This window comes from Phyllostomus discolor, chromosome 8 (genome assembly GCF_004126475.2).
Source record: "Phyllostomus discolor isolate MPI-MPIP mPhyDis1 chromosome 8, mPhyDis1.pri.v3, whole genome shotgun sequence".
Classification (NCBI taxonomy): domain Eukaryota; kingdom Metazoa; phylum Chordata; class Mammalia; order Chiroptera; family Phyllostomidae; genus Phyllostomus; species Phyllostomus discolor.
This window is the reverse complement of record NC_040910.2, coordinates 70,083,519-70,110,239: the sequence shown is the minus strand read 5'-3', so window position 1 is coordinate 70,110,239 and position 26,721 is coordinate 70,083,519. Positions and strand designations below refer to the sequence as shown.

Here is a 26,721-nt window from a genome sequence, read left to right as displayed (position 1 = left end):
GGAAATGGTTATGAATTTTTTGGGAGGGAAGTGATGAAAATTTTCTCAAGTTGATTGTATTGATGGCTGCACAACGGTGTCAACACACTACAAACCATCAAACCGTGTGCTTCAAACAAGTGACTTGTGTGGTGTACGAATTATATCTCAAGATAGCTGTTAATTTATTTAAAAAGCACTAGTTCCTAACATTTTTGAGTAAAGATTCTTGGAAGAATCTATTGAAAAATATGGGCTTTCTTCTGTCCCATCTCCCCCTACTCCTCTCACTCATGAAAAATCCACAGTGGAGGTACAGAAAAGTTTCATAAATATCAGGAGATGCCCAGACTGACTCAAGTCCATTCATTGACTCCCTGGAGGGCTAGAAGCTCCAGGAAAATCCCGTCTTAATGAAGCTATCATTGGTACACATTAGATCAGGTGCACATTTGAAAGATCTTTTTATACCCACACCTCATCTCGGCCTTCGACCACCCTCATCACAGTTCCTCTTGCCCCCCCTTCCTTCCTCTTCCTTCGCAAGCTGTTTTGACATCCATTCTCGATTAGTGTGATAGCGCCCTCATGACCGTCACCCCCTGGCATTACCCCCAGGTTATGTGGTGAAAGGGAGAGTATCTGGATGGACCTAACCTAATATCACAAGCCCACTAACAGCAGAGAGTTTTCTCTGTTGGGCATTGGAAGAGAAAGTTGGAGGGATTCAAAATGGGACAGTGACTCCATTACTGGCATTGAAGATGGAGGACATAGCACATGACAAGGAATGCAGGTGGCCTCCAGTAGGGGCAGAGAGTGACCCCAGCCAGTAAAGAAATGGGGACCTCGGACCCACAACTGCAGAGAACTGGATTCTGCCAACATGTGAACAGACTTGGAAGTGGATTCTTCCCTAGAATTTCCATTTAAGAGCCAGGCTCGACCAACATTTTGATTTCAGCCATGCACAGAGAACCCATACTTCCAACCTACTACTTTGAGATAATAAATGGGGGTTGGTTTAAGCCAACAAGCTTGTGGTTATTTGTTATGCAGACTGGAAAATTAATACAATCAGTTTTACATCGCTATGCAGCTGGCTTTAATTCTGTTGGATATTTCTGGATCTAGCTTGTTTCCTCATGAAGTTCCTAAAATGGTTATTTGCCCCTTCGAAGGTGGTATCACTAATGTTCTGGATGCCTCCAAGCCTGGCTCTTCTCACCCCCTTCTCTCTGATTTACACTGGGAGCCTTCTCAATTTCAGAATGTTAAAAGTTTCAGAGTTAAACCTTCGGGGACCATCGGGCCATTGCCGATGAGGAGAGCTGAGGCGAGGCCTACACTCAGCTGGTATCACAGCTCTCAGTGGGTTTTTATCCCCCAGGGGAAGTGAAGCTGCCTGGGGCAGGGGCCTCCCAGGACTCTGCGTGCATAGCACCCTGCTATGTACACAGGACACTTATGATAGTTTGTTCTGGATTGAAAGTCCCAGAGCAAAGCAGCATGCTCAGGTGCCTGAGTCGGCAACACTAAGATGGCTTGAAATGAAGAATGCACTACAGCCCCTCCAGCCGGCTGGAAACCTTGTGTACGAGATGTGGGCCTGCAGTTTGGGTGGGGGGCCTCGGGGGCAGAATCGTGTGAGGGAGCAGTCTGAGCCCAAAGGCCAACAGCTTATCCCACAGAAGCACAGACCTCTTAGCTACTCCAGAGAGACGGAGGTCACTCTGAAAAGCTTTCAACATTTTGTTCTAACCCTGTTCTCACCAGCAGCTTTTAGACATCCATTGCTGTTTGGGGGCTGTGTTTCCAGTGTGGCCTGTGTGACAGGCATGGAAATGTCTGTTGCCTGGCTGCTGGCAACCTGAGCTCATTCATTCCTGAGGCCGTACCCCTCCTCCCTCTTCCTTCCTCCCTTCCTCTCCTCCTTTCTGTCAGGAAGAGCTGACAGGTTTGTGAGGGAATGGAGTGTTTCTGCATTGACACTAAGTGTCTGAAGGTCTTGCCTCCTTTACCCATAAAACACCCAAAGCCCTACCTCCCGTGTTTGCTGATGAGAACCATTCATTTCTGGAACCAATCAGTTATTTTCTGCTTGAATGAGCTGGTGCCTTTTCTTGCTGGGAAAACTCCAATCGGCTCTTAATTCTATCTTCCTTTTCTTGGGACGTGATCTCATGCACCTGGGGCCCAAGTCTGTCTTGACTGGGCAGCCTTAGGCTTCTCCTTCCACGGGTGCAGGGCTTGGGTGGACGTGCTGAGGGACTGGGGAGCAGGTGTGAGGGCCTGCCTGGACCGCTGCCACCCCCACTCCCAGTGGGAAGCCCTCTCACTCAGGCTCCTAAGAATCCCTGGCCTTCTGAGTTTGCTCTGCCCTGCTCTGTGGGTTTAAGGAGTTTGTGGGTTTGTGGCTTTGCTTGTCATCAAGAAACCTGCCTAGATCCACAGACTTTCTTCTGCTCCAGGCCTTGGCTCCTCTGAAACCTGAAAAATGCAGTAATATCAGAGGGAGCTATACACATTTGTAAGCCCATGTGGGGTGAGATAAACTTGTGTGCAATCACAGGAATTACACAAGTGATTCTTCCAGCAGGAAACTTGACGCTCAAGCAGAGGAGCTGGAGGGAGAGAGGAGGGAGAGGGTCTCGGGGCTGAGAAGGGGGTGGGGTGGCTGCAGGGGCCCTCAGCCTCCCAGACAGTGCGTTCAGTCCTTACAGGTTGGACTTCCCAAACACCACTTCCACAGAAACAGTGCGGGTGTGTATATTGGGGGCTTGGGGGAACTGTCTGCCCTGCACCCTCTCTTGCATCTCAGGACACAGCCAGGGGGGCTCAAAGACAAGGGGAAGCTTTTTTAGAGGCATATCCTTCACCCACAAACTGGTTTCTGAAAGGCCTGCCGTCTCCTTCCTGTGAGAGACTCTACCTGTTCCTTTCAGCACCGCTCCTAGAACTCACCTCTGTTCCTATTCCTTTCTTTTTTTTTTAAATTTTATTTTAATCATTGTTCAAATACAGTTTTCTCCTTTTTACTCCCAATCCAGTCCCCCCTCCCACCCCTCCCCACTTCCCTCCCATTACCACCCTCCCCTTATGACCACGTGTCCTTTAAGTTTGTTCCCGTGAACCCTTCCCACTGTCCCCTGAAATTCCCTCTACTCTCTTCTGTGGGCACTGTCAACCTGACCTCTATTTCAGTGTCTTTGGTTATGTTTTGCTTGTTTCTTTGTTTTGTTATTTAGGTTCCTGTTAAAGGTGAGATCATATGGTATTTGTCTTTCACTGCCTGGCTTGTTTCGCTAAGCATAATGTTTTCCAGCTCCATCCACGCTGTTGCAAAGGGTAGGAGCTCCTTCTTTCTTTCTGCTGCATAGAATTACATTGTGTAAATGTACCATAGTTTTCTGATCCATTCATTTACTGATGGGCATCTTGGTTGCTTCCAGCATCTAGCTATTGTAAATTGTGCTGCTATGAACATTGGGATGCATAGGTTCTTTTGAATTGGTGTTTTAGTATTCTTAGGATAGAGTCCCAGCAGTGGAATCACAGGGTCAAAAGGCAGATCCATGTTTAGTTTTCTGAGGAAGTTCCATACTGCTTTCCATAGTGGTTGTACCAGTCTGCAGTCCCACCAACAGTGCACTAGGGATCCCTTTTCTCCACAACCTCTCCAACACTTGTTGTTTGTTGCTTTGTTTATGATGACCATTCTGTCTGGTGTGAAGTGGTATCTCATTGTGGTTTTAATTTGCATCTCTCTGATAGCTAGTGATATTGAACATTGTTTCATGCGTCTTTGGATTTTCTGTATGTCCTCCTTGGAGAAGTGTCTGTTCAAGTCCTTTGCCCACTTTTTAATTGGATTCCTTGTCTTCTTAGAGTGCAGTCTTGTGAGTTCTTTATATATTTTTGAGCTTAAACCCTTGTCTGAGGTATCATTGGCAAATATGTTTTCCCATACAGTTGGTTCTCTTTTAATTTTGATACTGTTTTCTTTAGCTGTGCAGAAGTTTTTAATTTTGATGAGGTCCCATTTGTTTATTCTTTCCTTTATGTCTGTTGCTCTAGGGGACAAGTCAGTAAAAAAGTTTCTTCGTGAAATATCTGAGATTTTCCTACCTACATTCTCCTCTAGGACTTTAATGGTGTCACGTTTTATATTTAAGTCTTTTATCCACCTTGAATTTATTTTTGTATATGGTGTAAGTTGGTGCTCAAGTTTCATTCTCTTGCACGTGGCTGTCCAGTTCTCCCAACACCATTTGTTGAAGAGGCTATTTTTACTCCATTTTATGTTGCTGCCTCCTTTGTCAAATATTAATTGACCATAGAGACTTGGGCTTATTTCTGGGCTCTCTGTTCTGTTCCATTGGTCTATGTGCCTGTTTTTATGCCAGTACCATGCTGTTTTGATTACAGTGGCCTTGTCGTATAGTTTAGTGCCGGGTATTGTGATCCCTCCTACTTTACTCTTCTTTCTCAAAATTGCAGCAGCTATTCAGGGTCATTTATAATTCCATATAAATTTTTGAAGTGCTTGTTCTATGTCTGTGAAATATGCCATTGGTACTTTAATAGGAATTGCATTGAATGTGTAAATTGCTTTGGGTAGTATGGACATTTTGATGATATTAATTCTTCCAATTCATGAACACGGTATATGTTTCCATTTGTTTGTGTCTTCCTTGATTTCTTTCTTCAGTGTTGTGTAGTTTTCTGAATACAGATCTTTACCTCTTTGGTTAGGTTTATTCCTAGATATTTTATTTTTCTTTTTGCTATTTCAAATGGGATTTTTTCCTTGATCTCTGCTTCTGCTGTTTCATTGTTGGTGTACAGAAATGCCTTTGATTTCTGGATATTGACTTTGTATCCTGCTGTTTTGCCACATTCATTTATTAGGTCAAGCAGTTTTTTGGTAGAGTCTATAGGATTTTCTATGTATACTATCATGTCATCTACAAACAGTGACAGTTTTGTTTCCTCCTTTCCGATTTGGATGACTTTTATTTATTTTTCTTGTCTGATTGCTGTGGCTAAAACTTCCAGTACTATATTGAATAGAAGTGGTGAAAGTGCACAGCCTTGTCTTGTTCCTGATCTTAGTGGAAAAGATTTTAATTTTTGCCCATTGAGTATGATGTTGGCTGTAGGCCTCTCATATATGGCCTTTATTATGTTGAGGAATGCTCCCTCTATTCCCACTTTGCCGAGTGTTTTTATCATGAATGGGTGCTGTACCTTATCAAATGCTTTTTCTGCATCAATTAATATGATCATGTGGTTTTTGTCTTTGCTTTTGTTTATGTGATGTATTACATTTACTGACTTGCGAATATTGAACCATCCTTGCATCCCTGGAATGAATCCCACTTGGTCATGGTATATGATCTTTTTAATGTATTGTCGGATGCGGTTTGCCAGTATTTTGTTGAGGATTTTAGCGTCAATGTTCATCAATGATATTGGCCTGAAGTTTTCTTTCTTTGTTGTGTCTTTATTTGGTTTTGGAATTAGGATGATGTTGGCCTCATAAAAAGAGTTTGGGAGACTCCCATCTTTTTGGATTTTTTGGAATAGTCTGTGAAGGATAGGGGTTAGCTCTTCCTTAAATGCTTTGTAGAGTTCTCCTGTGAAACCATCTGGTCCCGGGCTTTTGTGTGTTGGGAGTTTTTTGATTACTGCTTCAATTTCTTTTGTTGTTATTGATCTGTTCAGGCTTTCTGCTTCTTTTTCATTGAGTTTTGGAAGATTTTATTTTTCTAGAAATTTGTCCATTTCATCTAGGTTTTCAAATTTTTTGGCATACAGTTCTTTGTAGTAATTTCTTACAATCCTTTGTATTTCTGTGGTATCTGTTGTAATCTCTGCTCTTTCATTTCTGATTCTGTTTATTTGGGTCTTGTCTCTTTTTTTCTTGATGAGTCTTCTTAAAGGCTTGCCGATTTTGTTTATCTTTTCAAAGAACCAGCTCTTGGATTCATTGATCCTTAGAATTGTGCTTTTAGTCTCTATGTCATTTAATTCTGCTCTGATCTTGGTTATTTCCTTCCTTCTGCTTGCTCCGGGCTGCCTTTGTTGTTGTTCCTCGAGTTCTTGTAGACGTAGGGTTAGGTTGTTTGTTTGGAATGTTTCTAACCTTTTTAGGTGGGCCTGTATCACTATGAACTTCCCTCTCAGGACTGCCTTGGCTGTGTCCCATAAGTTTTGGGTTGTTGTGAGTTCGTTTTCATTTGTTTCCAGAAACCTTTTGATTTTGTCCCTAATATCATTCTTGACCCATTCCTTGTTTAATAGCATGCTATTTAATCTCCATGATTTTGAGTGTTTTGGGTTTTTTCCCTTGGGGTTGGTTTTCTAGCTTCAGTCCCTTGTGGTCTGAGAAAATGCTCGGTATGATTTCAATTTTCTCGAAATTGTTGAGGCTTGTTTTGTGTCCTATTGTCTATCTTGGAAATGTTCCGTGTACATTTGAAAAGAATGTATATTTTGCTTCTTTTGGAAGGAGGGCTCTGTATATATCAGTAAAGCCCATTTCATCAAGGGTATTGTTCAATGCCACAATATCTTTGTTATTTTGTTTGGAAGATCTGTCCATTTTTGATAGTGGGGTGTTAAAATCTCCCATTATAATTGTGTTGCTGTCCATATCTTTCTTGAAGTCCTCTAATATTTTCTTTATGTATTTGGGTGCTCCTATGTTGGGTGCATATATATTTACAATATTTATGTCTTCTTGATGGATTCTTCCCTTGAGTATTATGAAGTGACCTTCTGGGTCTCTCTTTATGGACCTTTTTTGGAAGTCTATTTTGTCTGATATGAGTATTGCTACCCCGGCTTTTTTTTCCTGTCCATTTGCTTGGAAGATTTGTTTCCAGCCCTTCACTTTCAGCCTGTGTAGGTCTTTTATCCTGAGGTGGGTCTCTTGTAGACAGCAGATATGTGGGTCATTTTTTCTTATCCATTCAGCTATTTTATGTCTTTTGATTGGAGCATTTAATCCATTTATGTTTAAGGTTATTATTTATAGGTACTTATTCATTGTCTTTTATGTACATGTGCTCCTCTCTCTCTCTCTCTCTCTCTCTCTCTTTTCCTTCCCTGCCTTAAAGCAGTCCTTTTAGAATCTCTTGCAGAGCTGGTTTGGTCGAGGTGTATTCTTTTAGAATTCTTTTGTCTGGGAAGCTTCTTATTTGGCCTTCTATCTTGATTGAGAGCCTTGCTGGATATAGAAGCCTTGGTTGCAGACCTCTGGTTCTCATTACTTGGAGTGTTTCTTGCCATTCTCTTCTGGCTTGAAGTGTTTCCATTGAGAAGTCAACTGTTAGCCTTATTGGGGCTCCCTTGTATGTTACTTCCTTTTTCTCCCTTGCTGCCTTTAATATTCTCTCTTTGTCTTGAAATTTTGCCATTTTAATTATGATGTGTCTTGAGGTGGGCCTCTTTGGGTTCCTCTTGTTTGGGACTCTCTGTGTTTCCTGGATTTGTGTGACTTTTTCTCTCATCAAATTAGGGAAGTTCTCCTTCATTACTTGTTCAACTAGGTTTTCGACCCCTTGCTCTTCTCCTTCTCCTTCTGGTATCCCTGTTACATGGATATTATTACGTTTCATATTGTCTTGTATTTCTCTTAATCCCTCTTCATTCTTTCTGAGCCTCTTTTCCTTTTATTGATCTTTCTGGATGTTGTTTTCTACTTTGTCCTCCAGCTCGCTAATCCAATCTTCTGTTTCATCGATCCTGCTTTTCATTCCTTCTACTGTGTTCTTCAGTTCAGAAATTGTATTCTTCATTTCCTCTTGACCTTTGTTGAGAGTTTCTATTTCCTTTTTCATGTTCGTATAGTTTGCAGTGAGATTGATGTAATTTCCCTCTAATTTCTGATAGCTCATTGTGAGTTCATTGAACTTCCTGATAATCATTGTTTTGAACTCACTATCTGATAGTTGAGTTGCCTCTATTTCATTTAGCATTTTTCCTGAGGCTTCCTCATTTCCCTTCAATTGAGGGTTGTTTCTTTGTTTTCTCATTGTTCATGGGTTTCTTATTTTTTCTTCTTGTTTGTTAAATTGATCTGTTCTGATTCCCTGTAATTATGGTGTGAACTTCTGTGGTAGAATATTTGTGAGATTCAGTGGTGTAATCTCCTTCGTGTATCCTGGTGTTCACAGCTTCCCCCTACTCTTTTTTGTTGGAGGAGTAAGGCGAAATGGTTTAAAACAGCAAGACAGTGTACTATGATATTTACATTAGCAGCCAGTAGAGAAGAGATGGGTTATCCTTTGGCTCCTTATAGTGTTAACCGTGATCCTCCACCCCACTATCTACATTTTAGAAAGGATGGAAAGAGGGTAAGACTCTTATTGGGGACGAGAGGATTGTTAGTTGGATCTAGAAAGCTGTGAGGCTGTGGGAGGTCAGATTCTAAAGTAGGGTTGGATTAAAGATTAGTATATAGGAGTAGCGTGTAAAAGAATAGAGACAACCCCCACAATAGTATAGTTCAGAAAATTGCAAAGTGGGCTGAGATCAGGTAGGGGTATTGAGTAGTATTTACAATTGTATAGACTAGGTCTTACTAACAGTAATAGTAAAGTGACAGTCTTGTGGCAGAATTGATGAGGTCTAGATAACAAGAATAAAGAGTATAGAATCTTGAGAGGTGTATTAATGGAACACAGATGAAGGATAGTAACTTATCAACACACTGTGACTGAGATACCAGGGGGAACCTATCAAATGACAGTATAACCAGCCAAGCAAAGAAGATTATACAGAAAGAAAAAGAATACCAAAATATTATTAAAATAAAAAATGTCAGAAAAGTGAGAAAAAGATAATACAAATTTACAGTAACTTGCAAGATTTAAAAAAAAAGAAAAGAAAAGCAGAAGATGTAGTGCAGGAGAAATAAATTTGGAGTGGAAAGAATAATATTAGGATAAATGGAAGAGAAACATAAGGGACTGCGAGATAAAAATAATAAGAATTGAAAAATAAAATGTCACATAAAACACAAGATAAAATCAATCAATCAACAACAGCCACAAAAAGAAAACAAAACAAAACAAAACAAAACAAAATAAAAAAAAAAACAACCTCTTGTTGGTTCCTAACTGGCCAGACCAGTTTTCTGATCTTGCTGGCTTCAGCTGGCTGAGGGACCTTTGAAATGCTTCTCTCTTCCCCGCCAGATCTCAGCAAGTCTGTCAAGTATCCTGGGCACTCCTGAGCATACTGGCTCTCTGGATCTCACTTCCACGTTCTTCCGGACTCCGGGGTCCTGCAGGTTTCCAGCTCTATGATCTCAGGAGGCACCTGCGACGTTTTGGGATTCACTGCACCCTCCCTGGGAATCGTAAAAGGGCGCGCCCCTCCCCCAAACTTTTGAGATTCGGGGTCTAGGATCGCCCTAAGCACCTCGCCGTGACCCTTTCGAGGTTCACAGCGCGCGAGAGTCAGTCTTCCTGATGGTGCGTGCGCGGAGCTCTTTCTGGCTCCGTGTTCCCCGCCAAACCGCACTCCGACCAGGCTAGGGGTGTTGGTGCCTTTCCCAGCTCCCCCGGTCGGGCTGGCTGGAAATCTCTGAGCCACTACTGTAGGAACACACCAAGCGCCACGTCCCTCCCAGGATCACAGCGCGAGATTCAGGCCGCCCTATGGGGCGCAAGCTGAGGCCGGCCTGGCTCTGTGCTCTCCACCGATCTGCACTTCCACCAGGCTGGGGTGCGGGCGCTCTTCCAGGCTGCCCCTGGTCATGTCGGCTAGAGGCCCTCACTTCTCCCAGGTCTCTGGGCGGGTGTTCCTAGTCCCTGGGCGATTTTTTCCCAGTCCAGCTGGCCAATCTGTTCCTTCCAGCAACACGTTCTCCCCTGGAGGTGCTCAACCCCTGTATTCGGGGGAGGGAGCAGCAACTCCCCTCTCCCGGGAGCCCCGAGCACCGGGCCTGGGGACTGCACACCCCTAGTCCCCGCGCTGATCCCTGGGTCCCTTTTGTCCTGAAGCAGTCTCCTTACCGTCTGGTTTTTCAGTGATTGCAATAATTTTTGATGTCCTGCTTTCAAAAGTGATTCGGTAACCTAGTCCACTTGCTCTGTTTCTCCACCAATCCATGAGTTTCCCTCCTCTTCACAGAAGCCGAGAAAAACGCTGCCTAGAGTAAAGCCGCCATCTGCCATCGATGTTCCTATTCCTTTCTGACAGACGTCCCTTCAACCTCCTCCCCTTTTCCTCACCTGTGAAACAGAGATAATGGTGGTATGGAGGCTTGGGGAGAGGCAGCTTGGCTAGGCTGAACTCTATTTCCCAGAAGTCATTTCCCTGGGTGTTTCTGAGGAGAAGGTGGGGATGGCTCACAGAATCTCAGGTTTGGGAGGCGGAAGTGAGGTGGCGGCCACTTTGTGGCTTGTACACTCTATTGCTGCTCTGCCAGTGCCCCTCATCGCTCATCTCTGTAACCCTCCCTGATCCTCCTTCAGCTACTCTGGTTCCTGGGCCTGACATGTGTGCTCAGCTTCAGGGGAAGTATCCACCCTGGCTGGGTGGTTCAGTTGGTTGGAGTGTTGTCCTGTATCCCAAAAGGTCGTGGGTTCGATCCCTGGTCAGGGCACATACCTGGGTTGCAGGTTTGATCCCCAGTCGGGGTACATGTAGGAGACACCTGATCAATGTTTCTCTCCCACACCCTTGTTTCTCTCTCCCTCTCCCCCCACTCCCTCTCTAAAATTGATTTTAAAATATCCTTAGGTGAGGATTTTTTAAAAATATAAAGGGTCCTGGCTTCTGTAGGACACATACATTGGCAAGCTCGGAAGTCACAGATCTGCCATGGGCTTCTCTCCATCCCTAGCTTGTGCATCTGGATTCGGACTCACTCCTGATCTCCCTGACTTTACACCCATATTTCTTTCCCTACTACCTCCCCCTGTGGGCTTCAAGGTCCAGCATCAGGTGTGAAGATGACAGGTTTGCAGAGAGAGCTTAACCAGTGCCCACCACTGCCCAGGGTCAACCCCTGTAACAAAGCCTTTTATCTACACCTCCACTCGAGACAGGTTGTTGCTGACAGGTGTTACTTCACACGGTGAGATGGAAGGAGCCCAGGTCCCTGAAAGGGTTTAGTTCACTCTGCAGCTGTGGGTCTTGAACGGAGCGTGCATCAGAATGACCAGGGGGGCTGGTTAAAACCCACCTGGCTGGGCGCCCCCAGAGTTTCTGGTTCTCAGGTCTGGCATGGGGCCTGAGAATTTTCATTTCTTTCTTTTCTTTTTTCTTTTTTTAGATTTTATTTATTTACTTTTAGAGGAAAAGGGAGGGAGAAAAGAGGGAGGGAAACATCCATCCGTTGCCTCACGCACACCCCCAACTGGGGATCTGGCCTGCAGCTCAGGCATGTACCCTGACTGGGAATCGAACCAATGACTACTTTGGTTCACAGGCTGGTATTCAGTCCACTAAGCCACACAAGCCAGGGCAGAATTTGCATTTCTAATAAGTTCCCAGGTGTTGTTGATGCTGCTGGTGCGGAGGCCGTGTTGGGACCACTGCAGTATGCTGGTGTAGATGAAGGTGAGGGGTAACGCTGCTCAGAGCAGATCCCAGAAGGGGAGGCTGCAGCAGCACCTGGAGCTAATGGGGGCCCCTGCGTCCCCCCCTGGGATCATAGGACCGGGGAGCAAACAAGGCCTGATCCTCAGCCTTCTTTGGAGGGGACAGCAGTAGTGTCTCTGCCTTCTGAAAGGCAGCCTGGCTGAGGGAGCCTGGGCTCAGGGCAGGCAGACCCCCTGGGAACCCCAGCCCTGTCATCTGTACCAGTGTCCTTGGGCAAGTGGCCTGTTAGGCAAGACAGGGACAATGGTGCCACACAGAGTTTTCACTGGAATGATGAACATTAAATGTATGCTCGATACATGCTGCTTCGTTTGTCCATCTCCAGCCTGGCTTTTGCCATTGAGGATTGAGGAATGTGCAACTGAACTTTTGAGCCTAAGGGTAAGACTTCACATTGACCTGTTCTCAGTTTAGTTTCGCTGCTTCGAAACCATCAGCCCAGCCTGCTCAGATGCCGTTGGGGCAGCCTGCCTGCCATCCCTGCGGTGACGTGTCTGATACCATGCTGTGGTTTGGGGGTTCACAGAGCGGGGGAGAGCAGGGCTTGCTCCTGAGGTCAGGCAAGAGGCGGAACTCTGATTTGGTAAGCTGCCTTCATAGTTTCTAGTGAGCCTCTGCACCCCAATCAGAAATACCAACTTAAAAACATTTCTTGAAATGGTAGAGGGAAAAAAATGGTCCCATGTACTTATCCTAAGGTCTGCTGCCTGTGTGAATACTTACTGTGTGCGAGTCCAAAGCCTAAGAAACACTATATGTGAGATTTGATTTGTAGGCTATGGGCAGCCCAAGTGACCAGCTTTAAGAGGGGGCGCTTTGGGGGGTCCTTTCCTCAATGGATCCTCTTCCCCATGAATAAATAATCAAAAAAAGAACTTAAGAACAAAGTTCTTATCTAATTTAATGCTTTCAGGGGTGGGATGGACTGAGGCCCAAGGGGAGGTACAGCAGGGTGTCCACCAGCAGAAAAGGCACCGGGGCCCCAGAGAGCGGGCCTGCAGTGGCTGGGCTGTAGGCTCGCCGGGAACTCGTTCTTTCTCTGTCTCTGTTCATGGCTGCTCCTTACACCCGGACCTGCTGTTGGTCCTTCTTCCTGACCTCTGCCCAGATGTCCGACAGGTCCTGGATGAACTGTTGGATCTAACAAGGCAGGGGGACCAGAGTTAACCCGACCCAGTGACAGGCCATTTCATCCAAACACAGAGCATATCCAGGTGTCACCTGTAAGGAGTCACCATTTCTCTGTGACTGACTTCTTGAAGCCACTTCCCCTCATTTGACAATTATTCTAATTGAAATGGAGGATCAGGCTTAGTAGACTAAAGGAAATAAATAGCAATGGAGTTAGAAGTCCTAGAAGCCGACACAGAGATAGGAAGGAGTGTGGGCTGACCGTCTAACTGCAGGGAGGAGTGACGGAGGGCCCTGAGCAGACTGGGTCCAGCTGGTGTGGGGGCAGACAGCTCTCCACAATTTAATAACCTTTGAAGTGGTCATTTCCATGAAACCCAGAACTGAGATCTCATTAGGCTAATCTTGAGGCATCTAGGAAGTTTAAATCCCATTCACTAGCTTCTGTTTTAAAGAACATGAAATTAGCATGGCAGCGGAAAGGGTGCTGCCTTACAAGTCAGAAGAACCGGGGTCCTGATGCCGCCCTGGGGAAATCCTTCATCTGTCTGGGACTGAGTTTCTTTGTCTTTAGACTGAGGAAGGGGAGAGGGAGGACAGGTTGGTCTAGATAGCCTCAAAGATCTCAGTCCTAAGATTTTTCCTTTTCAAGAGTGCTCCCAGAGATAGGACTACACAGACTGCCCCAAACTCTCAACAACTGTCAGTAGCTAATACTGGTGCTATTACTAATGTAATTCTTATTTTGCAAAAGAGGAAACAAAAGCCAAAGATTAAAGTAACTTTTCCAAGGCTACAGAGAAGACAAATTCAGCATTTCCCAAACTATCTTCTTATAATGAGTAATCACATACCTCCAAAAAAGATTCAGTGATTGAGTTTTAGAAACAGTAAACAGATAAATTATGTTGAATTTGCTTAGAGAGCCTCAGGGTAGAGCCATAGCAAAGACTCTGCAAAGTCCTGGATTTAAAAATCATCTAACTTGTTTAACTTTATGGCTTTCTGAAGTTATTAGTCCATAGAGTCCTTTTATTCTCCCACAGGAAACCTACTAACATCTTGGGACTCTAGGAATTTGCAAGCCCATGTTGAAAACTGCTGCTCCAGGCAGTTTGGGCTTTATTCAGGAATAATGCAAGACCTTCCTCGACACGGCACACTGAATTCAAATCATCTTGGCCTTTTGCAGAATCACTTTTCCTATGTTGCACTGTGATGTTATGCTCCTAGTCCTAGATAAGTGACTTCCGAGGCCCATGCCTGGATCTACTGTAGGGATCTGTTGACAGCCTTGTTCACTGAGGGTGTCTGAAGCCTCCTTGAGAAATTTCTGTTAGAGTGCTGGAAAAGGTTTGCTTTCTCTGAGGAAAATCTTACATTTTCTTATTTTGGTATCGAACCGTGTGTCACTTTTTCTTCTGGTTACCAGGAAGCTCAGAGCCAACTACTGTCCTTTATAATACGAGAATCTACAGTCTTTGTTTCTCTCTCTTGCCTTGACTTCAGATTTTAACTTACATTTTTCTTGGTCCTTATTTTTAATGTTTTAGGCACTTGACCATGTGTATTTCTCTCAGTGGGCTCACATCCTATGGGAATGTGTTTACTGATTTTAGAGAGAGACAAACATCGATGTGGGAGAGAAACATTGATTGGTTGCTTCCTGTGCCTGTCCCAACCGGAAATTGAACCCACAACCATTTTGCTGTAAGGGTCGACACTCCAACCAGCGGACCCACCTGGCCAGGGCTGAAGTGGGATATTTTAAAATAACATTGGGGCTACCTTAAGTATCCCCATAAGGGCAAATCAATGTTAAAAGGGAGTCAGAAAGCCCCACATTTGGAGTAGATGAATGGGAAGCTTCAATCTGTACAGGGAATGCTCAGGCAGGGCCAAGGAGCTAGACTGCATCCCCTCCTGCCCACCTTTCTTTACACAGCTGAAGGAAAGGGGCCCGAGGACCTCTGGGGGTCCCTAAGACCCCGCTGGTGGGGAGAGGGGCTGCAAGGCCAGAGCTCTTTTTGCAATTAAGATGTTGTTTGCCTCTTATTCCCTCACCAGTGTACAGTGGCTTTTACCAGAGTAGAATGTTTTGATGATGTGGGCTGTCACAACAGTGAATGCAAAGCAGCTGTGAGAATCCACCTGGCCTCTTTGGAGCTAGACCATAAGGGAATTTATAAAAGTGTCAAATAATGCTACTTATCTGCACAAAATATATTTCTTTAAATGTATTTTTCATTAAAAATGCTATTTATGTTAATTTGCTTTTTGTCACTTTAAAATAAATAGATTATGTATTTAACAATTAAAAGGCTTATTGATTTTAGAGAGAGAGGAAAGGAAAGAGAGAAACATTGATGGGTTGCCTCCCATTAGTTCCCCGAATGGGGGTTGAACCAGCAACCTAGGTATGTGCCCTGACTGGGAATAGAACCTCCAGCCTTTTGGTGTATGAGACAACGCTCCAACCAATGGAGCCACACTGTCCAGGACATGAGTTAAATATTTTTAATTTTTCTGTTTGAGTTTTAATATGGTAAATATTAATACCCAATATAAACAGAAGCTCTTAGAGGATCTTCAATAAATTTTAAGAGTGTAAAAGTATCCTGATACCAAAACGTTTGAGAACTGCTGCTTCAGAACAAACTTTCTTACACATTCCCTTTACGGTTTTGGGGCTGTCAATAATTCTGCTCTGACATGCCTGAAGAAGCAGGCAGATTTTTTGCTTTAGGGAAGGCATCCTTCCTGGCTGGTCAGCAGGTGCAATGTTTTATATTTCACGAGTCTCACTTTGTTGTTGTTGTGGAACAGGTGGAAGGCCTCTCAGTCGATTGCTGTTTGTAGCTTGTGTCAGATCATCACTCACTGAGTGCTCACTGAGCGCCTGCTATGTGCTAGGTGTTGCTGTAGACTCTGGGGATTTAGCAGGGAGCAAAACAAAACCCCCAGTTTTCAGGAGCTTACTTTCTCCTATCTCACAGCAGAGCTATAGACTTTTGCTAAAGGAATAAATAAACAGTCATGTTTCTCTGCATGTCACCAGGACCATGGCCAATGCATCGGCTGCTGCGGAGGCTCCCAAATTATGGGATGTGTTTACCTTTGGTCAGAAATGAGATGATTTTAGGTGGCATGTGGATACAGCATCAAAGAGCTTTAGATCATACAGTGAAAAAGTTATTTCCTTTCAATTACTTCAAAGAGAAAAATCTCAGATTGGTATTTACAGGACTCTAACAGTTCCCTAAACTTGCTGACTTACTTCCCTCTCGCTCACCAATGATCTCTTTTCCCAAAGAGTGGGAAAGGCGTACGCCTTCCAGAACTCACTAGATTTACAAAGACTGTTTTGCACCATGAATTCAACAGTGGGTCTCTGCTACTGTCCCTGTTGATTGGGGTCCAACAGGATCTTGGCTCTAATACAATGGTTCTCAAAATGTGGAACCCAGACCAGCACATCACCACCACCTAGGACTTGTTGAAAACGGAAACTCAAGGGTTCCCACTGCAGACCTACCGAGTCAGAGACTCTGGGTGGGGCCCAGCAATGCTTCCCAGACCCTAGGTAATACCAATTCCGTTAACATTTGAGAACCATGGCTGTAGCCAGTTCATTCCCCTACTCAACCAATCAAGAAGCCTTGTGGTTCAGTAAACACAGCCCACCAGGTACCTGCAGCTCCTCTTACCATGTCCAGCTGTTTGTGGGTGTCCTCCAGGGATACAAAGGATGATTCCTTCAGCTGCTTGCTCACAGTCTGGAAGAGGTTCAGTGTTGCCATCTTAATGGTGCCAAGCAAGAGGGTCTTCTTGGCTGCGGTGTTCTGGATGTGTGCCCAGCGAGATTCCTGGGGAGAGGATGAGGGAGGGACATGAACACAGCAAGTATGCGTGTGTGTGTCCATCCCTCACTCATTCACACAGTAAGCCCAGAAGCCCCCTGACCAGAGGGCTGCTCACCCAGACAATGACATCACTGCGCGCACGGTCGAAGCGCATCTGCAGGCGCGCCAGCTCATTGTTGTGCTGCAGGATCTCGTCATCCTTCTCCTCCATGTAGCGTGCCAGCCGCGCCTTGGCACGCTCGATCTTCTCCTGGCCCTCCTGTGCCGACTGCATGAGGTCATCGTGCATGCTCACCAGCGTCTTGTAGCGTGCCATCACCTCGTGGATCTCTTCAAACTACGGTAGGGAGCTCAGCTCACTGCACTGCAGCCCCACAGCCCGAGGCAGCTGCCCCTGCTACCAGTCAACTTCTGACCTAGGTTTGTGGGCCTGGCACAGACACCCTAGGCCGAAGTCAAGGGACAGAGGCCCTGATGATGTTACAATCCCACTGCTTGCTCCTCTTGGGTTGTTACAGGGCCATGGGCCATGTGTTGGAGACACGTGCAACTGGACCAGGGGTTCTTAATTTTGACTGCATGTTGGAATCATAGGAGGAGCTTTAAAAAGGACACCTGGCAGGCTCCACCCCCAGAGAGCTAGATGGATAAACAGATCTAAAGTGGTCCCAGGCATCTGCATTTTGCAACACCCCTCCCACCCCCCAGGTGATTCTAGAGTTGAGAACTGCTGGAGGGAACAGCTGGGGTAAAGATGATGGGCTGTGTGTGGTGTGTTCAGGAAGCTCAAGAAAGATAAGTATGGATGACCTGAGCTCAAGGTGGGGAGGGTGAATTCAGCCTGGAGAAGTAATAAGAGTGCCCAGTAAACCCTAAGAAGGAGTGTGGACATCATCCACTGAAGGGTTTTAAAAAGCAGAGGGAGAACTTCATGTCTATGTATTTGAAATCTCACTCAGCACATAATGCAACAGGATGCAAGTAGAAATGAATGGACTACATCAGTACTACCACAAGTATGTCTCCACAATGTAATGCTGATGGCAAAGGGACTTAGGTGCCAACTTGAAGAGCCTCCCACTGTCCAAAGATGGGACACTTTGAGCATCAGTAAGAGTAAGCACAGAAGATTAAAACATCAAACATGGTAAAAATCCATGAGTTCATAATGAGTATGACAACATGACCGGTCAATTTGGGAGGATGCTGGAGAACCAACTCGTTCTGAAAATGGCAATGAAGAATCAAACGTTTAACTAGCTGCTTCCTTAAGACCCAGATAGTGAGCAAATAGTGGATGAAGGGAAGAATCTCTTTATGAAGTCCTTTTCTTGTGTGGTAGTATCCTAATTATGTGAAGAAGGGATGATTGAATATTTTCAGAACACTGGAGGGGTTTTCTGTGCCCTATTAGCAAGGAAATCAGGATTCTGACTTCTGTCACCAAGGATTCATTTTACCTGTTTATAAACACATCAGTGGAATCATACAGTGTGTCCTCTTTTATGTTTGGCTTATTTTGATCAGCATAATAATGGCTGTGCTTTGAGAAACACATCAGCCAAATGAAGTGTGGGGCCTTGTTCGGACCCTGATTAGAACAAACCAACTGCCCAAAAAGAACTTGTGTAATAACGGGGGAATTTTTAACATCAACTGGATATTTAACTTAAAGGACTTACTATCAAATTTTTACTAGGTGTGACCATGTATCGCAACTATTTTAAAAAAGAGCTCTTCTCTTTAAGAGTTACATACTGAAAAATTTAGGGATGCAAAAATATAATTTGCTTCAAAATGGCAGATGTGGGAGGTTTGGGGGACTTGACTATGATTTGATAATTGTTGGAATTAGGTGATGAGTAATGGGCATTCAATAGACTGTTCTCTCTATTTTTGCATATGTTTAAAACTTTCCATAATAAAAAAGTTTTAAAAAATATTGGTTAGAAAAAGTAAGTCACAAAAGAACATAGGATATGTACAATACTGTTCACAGTTTATGGATATGTAATATGCTGCCAAAGCATGTGAATGAGAACTTAGAAAATCAGAGATCCAATTGCCTGCGAGGAGAGGGGAAGAAGAATAGGTTTGTGGTGGGGGCGCAGGGGGTTTCAATTACCTGTAGTGTTTTATTAAAGAAAAAAAGAATTGAGGGCAAATATTAAGATTTGACAAAGCTGTGGTAAGTACTTGAGTGCTATTATCTATTTGTCTATACTTTTCAGTATGCTTAAAATACTTTGAAAGAAATAAAGAAAGAAGGAAAGAGAGAAAGCAACAGAGTTGCGGGGTCACGCAGGCTCTAGAATGCTGGACAGGCTGGTGGCCAGGAATAACTCGAAGCTGAACTCCAGATGGGGTCCACTGGTGGTCTGGATGAGGAAGGGGCAGGGACCGGATTCCAGGAATACTTAGGAGGCAGAACAGACCAGATCTGCTGATTGATGGCTTCCGGGAATGACGGAGGAGGAGGAGCCAAGGAGGAGGCTCAAGTTCTGGTGAGGCTGTGGGTGGGATGCTGTGTGTGGGTGGGTGGCCATGCCATTTACTAGCACCAGACGCACCAGCATCAGGCTGGCCTGGGGATCGCAGGAAGCAGAGGAGATGGGCTGTGGACCATAAATTAGATGCAGGGGCCTGAAGCTCAGGGGGGAGATACAGGACCAAGAGATACAGGCCAGTCTCCTCAGTTCTAAGACATACGCTTTGCCAGCTCTGAATATGTGTCATTTTCTTATCATTTATCTGCTGCTTTAATATAATAGTCTTCCTTCACTCTCCCCACCAAAGAAAACTACCCCAATTATTAAATGAATAATTTATCAGATTTCTTAGAATGGAGGAAATAACACGGATTTGGGACTCAGGCATACATCAATTAGGTTAGCGGTTCGATATGGAAGTTGCTCAGACTTTACAAAGCTGTGCATCCTTTATCTCGCCTCAGCCCACACAGGACATTGCTCCACAGCCCAGAGGGCGTGCCTCGTGCCTCACTCTGCCTTGGTAAGGGGTCCTACCTGCTGCTGTCACATGGGGGCATGGGGGACGCAGTGTGGCCAGCCACTGACACTGGCAGCATCCACAGGAGGGCCATGGAATTGATCAGGGAGAAAAGTGGAGGGTTTGCAGCAAATTTGTGAGGAACACTTAAGGAACGAGCTAGGAAGAGGATCCTCTGAGGAGTCTGAGGTAGAAAGTAGGAGAGGGAGGGAGGGGGGTCCAGAGGAAAGGGCAAAGATATCTGTAAAGGAGGAGTGTCAACAGTGTCAAATACACTTGATCCTTGAACAGTGCAGGGTTTGGGGTGCTGACCTCCTGTGCAGTGGAAAATCCACATGTGACTTTTGACCCCCCCCCCAAACTTAACTACTGATAGCCTACTGATTGGAAACCTTACCAATAACATAAATGGCTAATGAACACATGCTTTGTATGTTATAGGCATCACATACCATATTCTTACAGTAAAGTAAGCTAGAGAGAAGGAAATGTTATTAAGACAATCAAAAGGAAAAGAACATACAGTTATAGTGCTGTACTATACTTATCAATACTGCAAGTTCATGTCATTGGTTTTAGGCTATATAGTTTGTCTGCCAGTTTTTTCTAATGGTCTACTGAAAAAAAAATCACTACTGTAAGTGGAACTGCCTAGTTCAAACCTGTGTTGTTCAAGGGTCAGCTGGATTGCAGAGTGCGTGGGTGGGAAGAGGGTGAAGATCCCAAAGCTCCAGCAGCAAGTCAACTTTAGGAAGAGCAGTTGTCGTAGGGCCCACAGAGAAGTAGTTAGAAGCAAGGGCTCAGGCTGGGAGACCCTGAGCAGTTTACCCAGCCCCTCTGAGCCTCCACTTCCTCCCCTGCAATGGTGATCCAGTGGATGGCTTTCCTCTGGGGGCTAATGAGTGAACTGAATGAGTCACGCATGTGCAGCACCTCGCCCAGGGCCCAGCACATACTAAGTTCTCAAGCTCTGCACTAGGGTGGGTGTTTTCCAGTCTCTCTCCCTTCCTCTCCCTATTTACTCTCAGGTAAATAAAACCCCAGGGAGGAGGGGAAGCAGGGACAGAAGTAGGCCACATCCTGAGGCAGGCAAAGATTATTCCTCATGCTGCAAAAAGAAACCTCGTTACCCCAGCACACACCACACACCATCCACACAGAGACATTTACACAGCTATCACTCACAGACACCACCCAGTCCGTAACCCCCACCAGGGGCCTTTTTCAGCTGCCCTCCAGGGCTAGATGCATGTTCTCAGAGTAGGGTGGCCACCCATGCAGAGGGTCCCCAAGCCCCCTATAGCCCCAGGTTCTGGGGAAGGGGAGATGGGGCTGAGGAAGGCATGAGCCCTGCCCCCACTCACTTCTGAGTTCTCCACCACCTTCTCCAGGTACTTGTTGAAGATGGAGTAGTCCTGTAGCTTGCTGCTCAGCCGCTGGTGCTGTAGCCGCAGGGCCGCCATCTCCTGCTTGGCCTTGGCCAGCTCTCGCATGCGCTGCCTCTTAAGTTCTCTCTCCTTAGTAGCTTTCTTCAGGGCGCGGATCCGTTTCTGATCATTCTCCTGGGGCCAGGGATGTGGTGTCTGTCAGGCACTCGCTCCACCCTCCCTGGAGCCCCACACAGGGCCTCTGTTTGCCAAGCTCAGGCCGCCCTGAGGATGGGCAAGCAACATCCATGTGGGCCAGAGGCCTGAGTTTTCCACTGATTTGGTCATTGGTGCCTCAGTTCCTCCAACTGTAGAAATGAAAGGCAGTAGCCCCTCACTTCCTTCCAAAAGCTGAGGCAACAGTGCTCAAACCACAGGGAGATGAGATAGGAGAGGGGCCTGCTCCTGAGGGCCTAGGGGCAAGAACATTCCAGAGAGAATGTATCCAGCGGCTCAGACTGGCTGTAGGTTCAGGCAGGCAATCCAATGCCCAGAAAAACACATGAAGCTCAGCTACTGCAATTATGCAGACCTCTTCCCTCTGCAAAGCCCTCCCCCAAGTTTAGAGGGTGAACCCACCCCTCACAACACACTTGCGTGGCTCCTTTCCCTCTCCAGGGGCTCCTGAGGTGCCCCGCGGATGGGCATGTGTGGTGGGGGCATTTGGAGGCATGTGGTGAAGGCACACTGAGCTTTGCACTGTGCTCCATAAGCCCAGGAGAAAACTGAAGGGCCCTAAACCAGTGGTTTTCAAGTCCAACCATGTATCACACTCCCCTGAGGAACTTTAAAAAATGTAATTTCCTGGGCCCGACCTCAGGCCAGCTGAAAGCAGGGAGAGAGGAGTCCCAGGGTCCGTATGTGTAACATGCTCTCCAAGACTCTGATGCCACAGGTCTCTAGTGGCCACTTGGAGAACCCCTAACTCCCAAATTTCCCGCTGCCCCAACCACTCCACTAGCTTTTTCTCTGGTCAATAAAACTGGACTTCCAGATAATATGCCTGGTCCTTCAGCTTCTTTTCCCACTTGGGTTAGGCACAGAGCAAGACAGAAGATGCTTAGGAGCAGGACTCCCCTGTAGCAGAGGCCAGTGATTACTCCCTGGAGCCGGGCCAGGCCCTTCCTCCTTGGAGAAATCTGGATCTAAAAATAGTTAAATCACTCCTCAAAGGACCAGATGAGAGGAGTTGCTTCAGAATGGACTCTAGTATCTGGTCCTTCATCCACCCGCTTTGTGTACCCTCAGTGCTAGGAGGGAGGAATGGGGTGAGTTGGGGTACTAAAACCCTGTCTGATTCATCTTTGTATCTCCAAGTGCCTAACCCAGACCATACTTCATTCATCCATTCACTCACTCATTCATTCCATAAATTGTATGTCTCAGGTATGGGCAAGGAAATAATAAATGGAAATCTAAAAGGAGCAGAGACTGACAGGTAAATAAGAAATTACAAACAGCAATAGGTGGGGCCATTAAGGGAGAAGCCCCGGGCATTGTTAAGCACTGAAAAGACATCTAACCCAGGGTGAGGAGTCAGCAAAAGCCAGGAGGAAAAGGAGAAGGAGGGGAACTAGGGGGAAGGGTACCTGGATGAACTGTTCGAACTTCTGCATGTGGGCCTTCAGCTGAGCCTCCTTGATGCCCAGTTCCTCCCAGCGCAGGCTCAGAGTTTCCATTCTATGTTGAAATGTCTTGGGGTGAGGGGAGCAGAGAGGTCAGGAGGGCCTCTGACATGGGTATCAAGGAAGGCCCCAGCATCCCGTGCCCAAGCGTCCCAGTCCCCAGGCCTTCCACGTTCCACGCATGCCTGGGTCAGAGCAGAGCAGCCCGGGACCCTGGTTCCCCAAAGACTCAGATCATTCCTGTCTCTGCAGAGGGAACACAGAGCCACCGCCCAGAACTCCTGGCACGTAGCCACTGCCACCCACAAAATGAAGGGCTGCCCCTGAGGCCCCCTCTGCACCACACCGCCAGTCCCTCACCTCCTTCTTCTGCAACATGGCCTGGTGCATGATCTTGGCCTCTTTCTTCTTCTCCAGTAGCTTGATAGATGGAGACTCTGACTGCTCCTCAATGTGGGGAAACTTTCTGTCCAAGACACGGGCAAGAGGGGCCCGGGAATAACCCATGGAGACAGAAAGCCATGGGGGAGGGAAGGCAGCCTCGCGCTCATGTGAGTGAAAGGAACGATCTAATCAGAGGAAGAGAGAGCTGTGTTGACATCTGTGGAGTAAGGTGAGGCAGCTGATAAGGGGTGGGGGTCCGGGTGATGGGGGTGGATGATTTGGGACACTGGGTTATAGGAGTAGGAGGGGTTGGAAGTGGGGCATGGGCAGGGATAAGAGGTCCGGGGCACAGAGAGGGCTGCCCAGACCCTGAGACACTCACTGAAGCAGTTGCAGCAGCCGCTCCCCATACTGCAGCCGGAAGTACTCCGCCAGATCTTCTTCCTCCATGATGCCCAGACTCATGGTGGCGGTGATCAAATGACCCAGGCGGCCGAAACTTCACTGTAAAACAGTAGGTGGTGGAGCCAAGGTGGCCCAGGGGTGCTTGGGCTCCTGCTTCTCCTTTCTGTTCGCTTTTCTGCGTCCACGGAGGGTGGGCCCTGAGAGACTCCTGGGAAGGGGCTGGAGCCTCACACCGGCAGCCACCAGAGAGCTGGTTACCTAGCAACAGGTCGCCTGGTTCCGTAGCCCACCGGAGGAACTCAGGCTTTGCCCTCTGACCCCTGTCCCTGCTGACCCCTCTCTGCTCCTGCATTTACCACTCAGGACTTTGGGGAGGGGTTAGACCTGATCAGATGCCGGCGTCCAGGGCTGGGATGCAGGGTCTGGGTGTCCTGGCCAAGATCCGGGGTGTCGGGAGAGGGGTGTCCTGGTGAGGGAGCCGTGTCCCTGGACCTCCCTCCCGGGGTCAGGGTGCATGAGGGTGAGGGTGGCGGCTGAACCTGCAACAGGTGCCTGAGAAGACAAGGAGAGAAGGAAAGGCGGTGCTTAGCTGAGGCAGGGCTGGGGCTGCAGTGGGAAGCTTGGGACCTGTGGAGGATGGGATGAGAACCACATGGTGGGCGGAGGAGGTGTAGGGGTGTGTGTGTGGAGGGGGGATGGGAACGAGGCCTGAGGCTGAAGAGGCATTCTGGGGACTGTGGAGGAGGGACCGTGGCTGGGACGCTTAGAGGGTAACACACAATCTTCTCCGAGATTGGCAGACTTATTTAAAGTAGGAAAGGATGCCGAACTATGGTACCATAAATGTCACATGTTTTACATGTTTGCTTCAGAATGGCTAGCTGCCTGCCTTGATCCCAGCGCGGTGTGGTGCACACGCTCATTAGGTCTGGGGTTCACCACCTTAATTTGAGACCCTATGCGTGAGGCAGCCACCCCCAGAGGTAACGCCAGGCTCCCTAGCTCCGCTGTGCGCTCTGCCCACCGGCCCACGTCCGCCGCGCCTCGCTGCACTCCAGGTCTGGAAGCCGGTACCGCAGGGGATGGGTTGGGGTGTCCCGGAGGGACGGCGTCTGAGATCAGGAGCCCACCCCTGCGAGATGGCCGGTCCTCCGGTTCCCCCTGCTGGCCGCCCGCCCGTCCGTCCCGCCCTACATCCTGACTCGGGGAACGTGAGCTCTGTCCCGGCGCCGCCCACCTTCGCCCGCTCCATTCGCACGCCCAGCTTTCTTCCAGTTCCGGGGGCTCAGCAGAGGCAGTACTATCCCTCCCACCCCACCCAGAGCGCACCCACACACGCACCCCCTCACCGTGCCCGCCCCACCCTAAGCCCTTCAACCAGAGATGGTTCTCTACCCGCAGGATGACAAGAAAGCCAGTGAAGACAGTAAGCTCCTAAAAGGGGTATGTTTCTCTCCTTGTGGATCCCCAGTGCCTGGCACAATCAACTTGAGCTTTCCCTCCGTTTTGCCTGGGGGCACCTGTGTAATACCAGCCCTTGAGGAAGTGGCTCTCTGTTTCTGAACCACCAGTTTTCCCTGGTGATACATACGAAATCACATCCTTGGTTGCATCTATGGATCTGGTGGTCCAGGGCCAGGTAGGAGCATGCAAGTGAGACATCCTCTTCTGCCCGTGTACCCCTGACCTGCCAGAGCTCTTTCTGTACTTTGCAGAATCTTCATCCCCACACCCACCACCATCCCTCTCTGGGGTCTCCCTGTCTTCCCAGGGGCCACCCAGCAAGGTCAGGGCTGCCTGAGATCCACCAGAGTCTTGCTCTCCCCAGGTCTCCTCCTCCTCCCTTCCCTGAGGGAACCCTGCTTTCTTCCCTCCTCCTTTTCTTAATGCATTAAAACAAAAATTCTTACCAGATGTGTTTACTGATTTTAGAGAGGAATGGGGGGAGGAGAAACATTGATGTGAGGAACATCCACGGGTTGCTATCAGTAGTCCCCTGGCCAGGGATCGAACTTGCAACATTTTTGGTGCCAGGGCGATGATCCGACCAACTGACCCACCCAGCCAGGTCTCCCCTCCTCTTTTCGGCAATATGTCCTTTTCTATCTTGATATTTGCCTCTGAGGCATCTAGCAAAATCTCCTAATGGATTTAGGTTGTTGGAAACCAATAGGAATAAGGTGGAGGAGGAAACATCAGGAAAAAATTAGATTAATTTGTCAAAAAATATTATCCTGCCCTACAGACCAGTGTAGTGCTTGGTCCAACCAAATAGAGTATTGGGTATGAGGAAACCACTTTTTATCTATGTCATATTTCATTCCATGTGTCCACATTTCACTTTAGCAGATTCATGCAAATTACATTAAATGCAGTGCTGTGTCACTTAACAATGGGGATATGTCCTGAGAGATGCCTCATGAGGCACTTCTGCCATCGTAGCGTGTGAACACACACTGAGGTGGTATAATCTGCCACACACCTCTGTGGTACAAGCTGTTGCTCCCAGGCTACAAACCTGTACTGGGTGCTACTGGACAGAGTACTTTAGGCACTTGCAACACAATATTAGTGTATCTAAACGTATCTAAACACTGCAAAGGTACAGCAAAGACATAGAGAAGATGAAAAATGCTAGCCCTGTGTAGGGTACCTGCCACAAATGGGACTTGCTGGATGGAAGCTGCTCTGGGTGAGTCAGTGAGTGAGCGGTGAGTGGGTGTGATGGCCTCGGACACTGCTGCCCAGGACTAGACTTTGTAAACACTGCCACTTAGGTTACATTAAACCTATACAAATATTTTTCTTTCTTCAATGATAAATTAACCTTAGCTTATGGTAAATTTTTGAATTTATTACCTTTAAAGTTTTTTAACTTTTCAACTCTTGTAATTACGCTTAGCTTAAAATACAACCACACTGTTCAGCTATGCAAAAATGTTTCTCTTCTTTATATCCATATTCTATAGGCTTTTTTTCTACTTAAACATTTTTTTTTTTACTTTTTAAGTATTTTTGTTCAAAACTAAGACACAAACCCACACATTAGCTTAGATCTACCAAGGGTCAGGGCTATTGACACCAGTGTCTCCCGCCTCCACACCAGATCCTACAGGAAGGTCTGCAGGGGCCATGTGCAGCGGCCATCTCCTGCGACAACGCACCTTCTCCTGGAACAGCCCCTGAAAGGCCTGCCCGAGGCTCTTTTTGAGGAGGTGTCACTCTTTTCAGCAATATGTCCATGATGCTTTGCTTTGTTTGTTTCTTTGTTTTCCA

The 26,721-nt window shown here is 46.8% G+C and overlaps 1 protein-coding gene across 1 annotated transcript; it reads right to left on the bottom strand.

Annotated features, from left to right (window-relative positions):
• Nucleotides 1-12,504: 12,504 nt before the first annotated feature.
• On the bottom strand, nt 12,505-23,689 carry CCDC42 (coiled-coil domain containing 42). The gene is made up of 7 exons (XM_028534620.2): nt 23,423-23,689; nt 23,017-23,122; nt 22,621-22,725; nt 20,969-21,166; nt 16,711-16,932; nt 16,440-16,598; nt 12,505-12,741 (listed from the first exon to the last, which is right to left on the bottom strand). Exons 1-7 carry the CDS (start codon nt 23,503-23,505, stop codon nt 12,664-12,666), a joined length of 951 nt encoding a protein of 316 aa, XP_028390421.1. The 5' UTR covers nt 23,506-23,689; the 3' UTR covers nt 12,505-12,663.
• Nucleotides 23,690-26,721: the final 3,032 nt, after the last annotated feature.

Coding starts and splice junctions, on each gene's coding strand:
- CCDC42 (XM_028534620.2), bottom strand. CDS start 23,505: ATGAGTCTGGGCATCATGGAGGAAGAAGATCTGGCGGAGTACTTCCGG. Junction 21,167..22,620: donor AGTTCGAACAGTTCATCCAG/GTACCCTTCCCC, acceptor CCCTGGCCCCAG/GAGAATGATCAGAAACGGAT. Junction 16,933..20,968: donor AGGTGGTGGAGAACTCAGAA/GTGAGTGGGGGC, acceptor TCCCTACCGTAG/TTTGAAGAGATCCACGAGGT.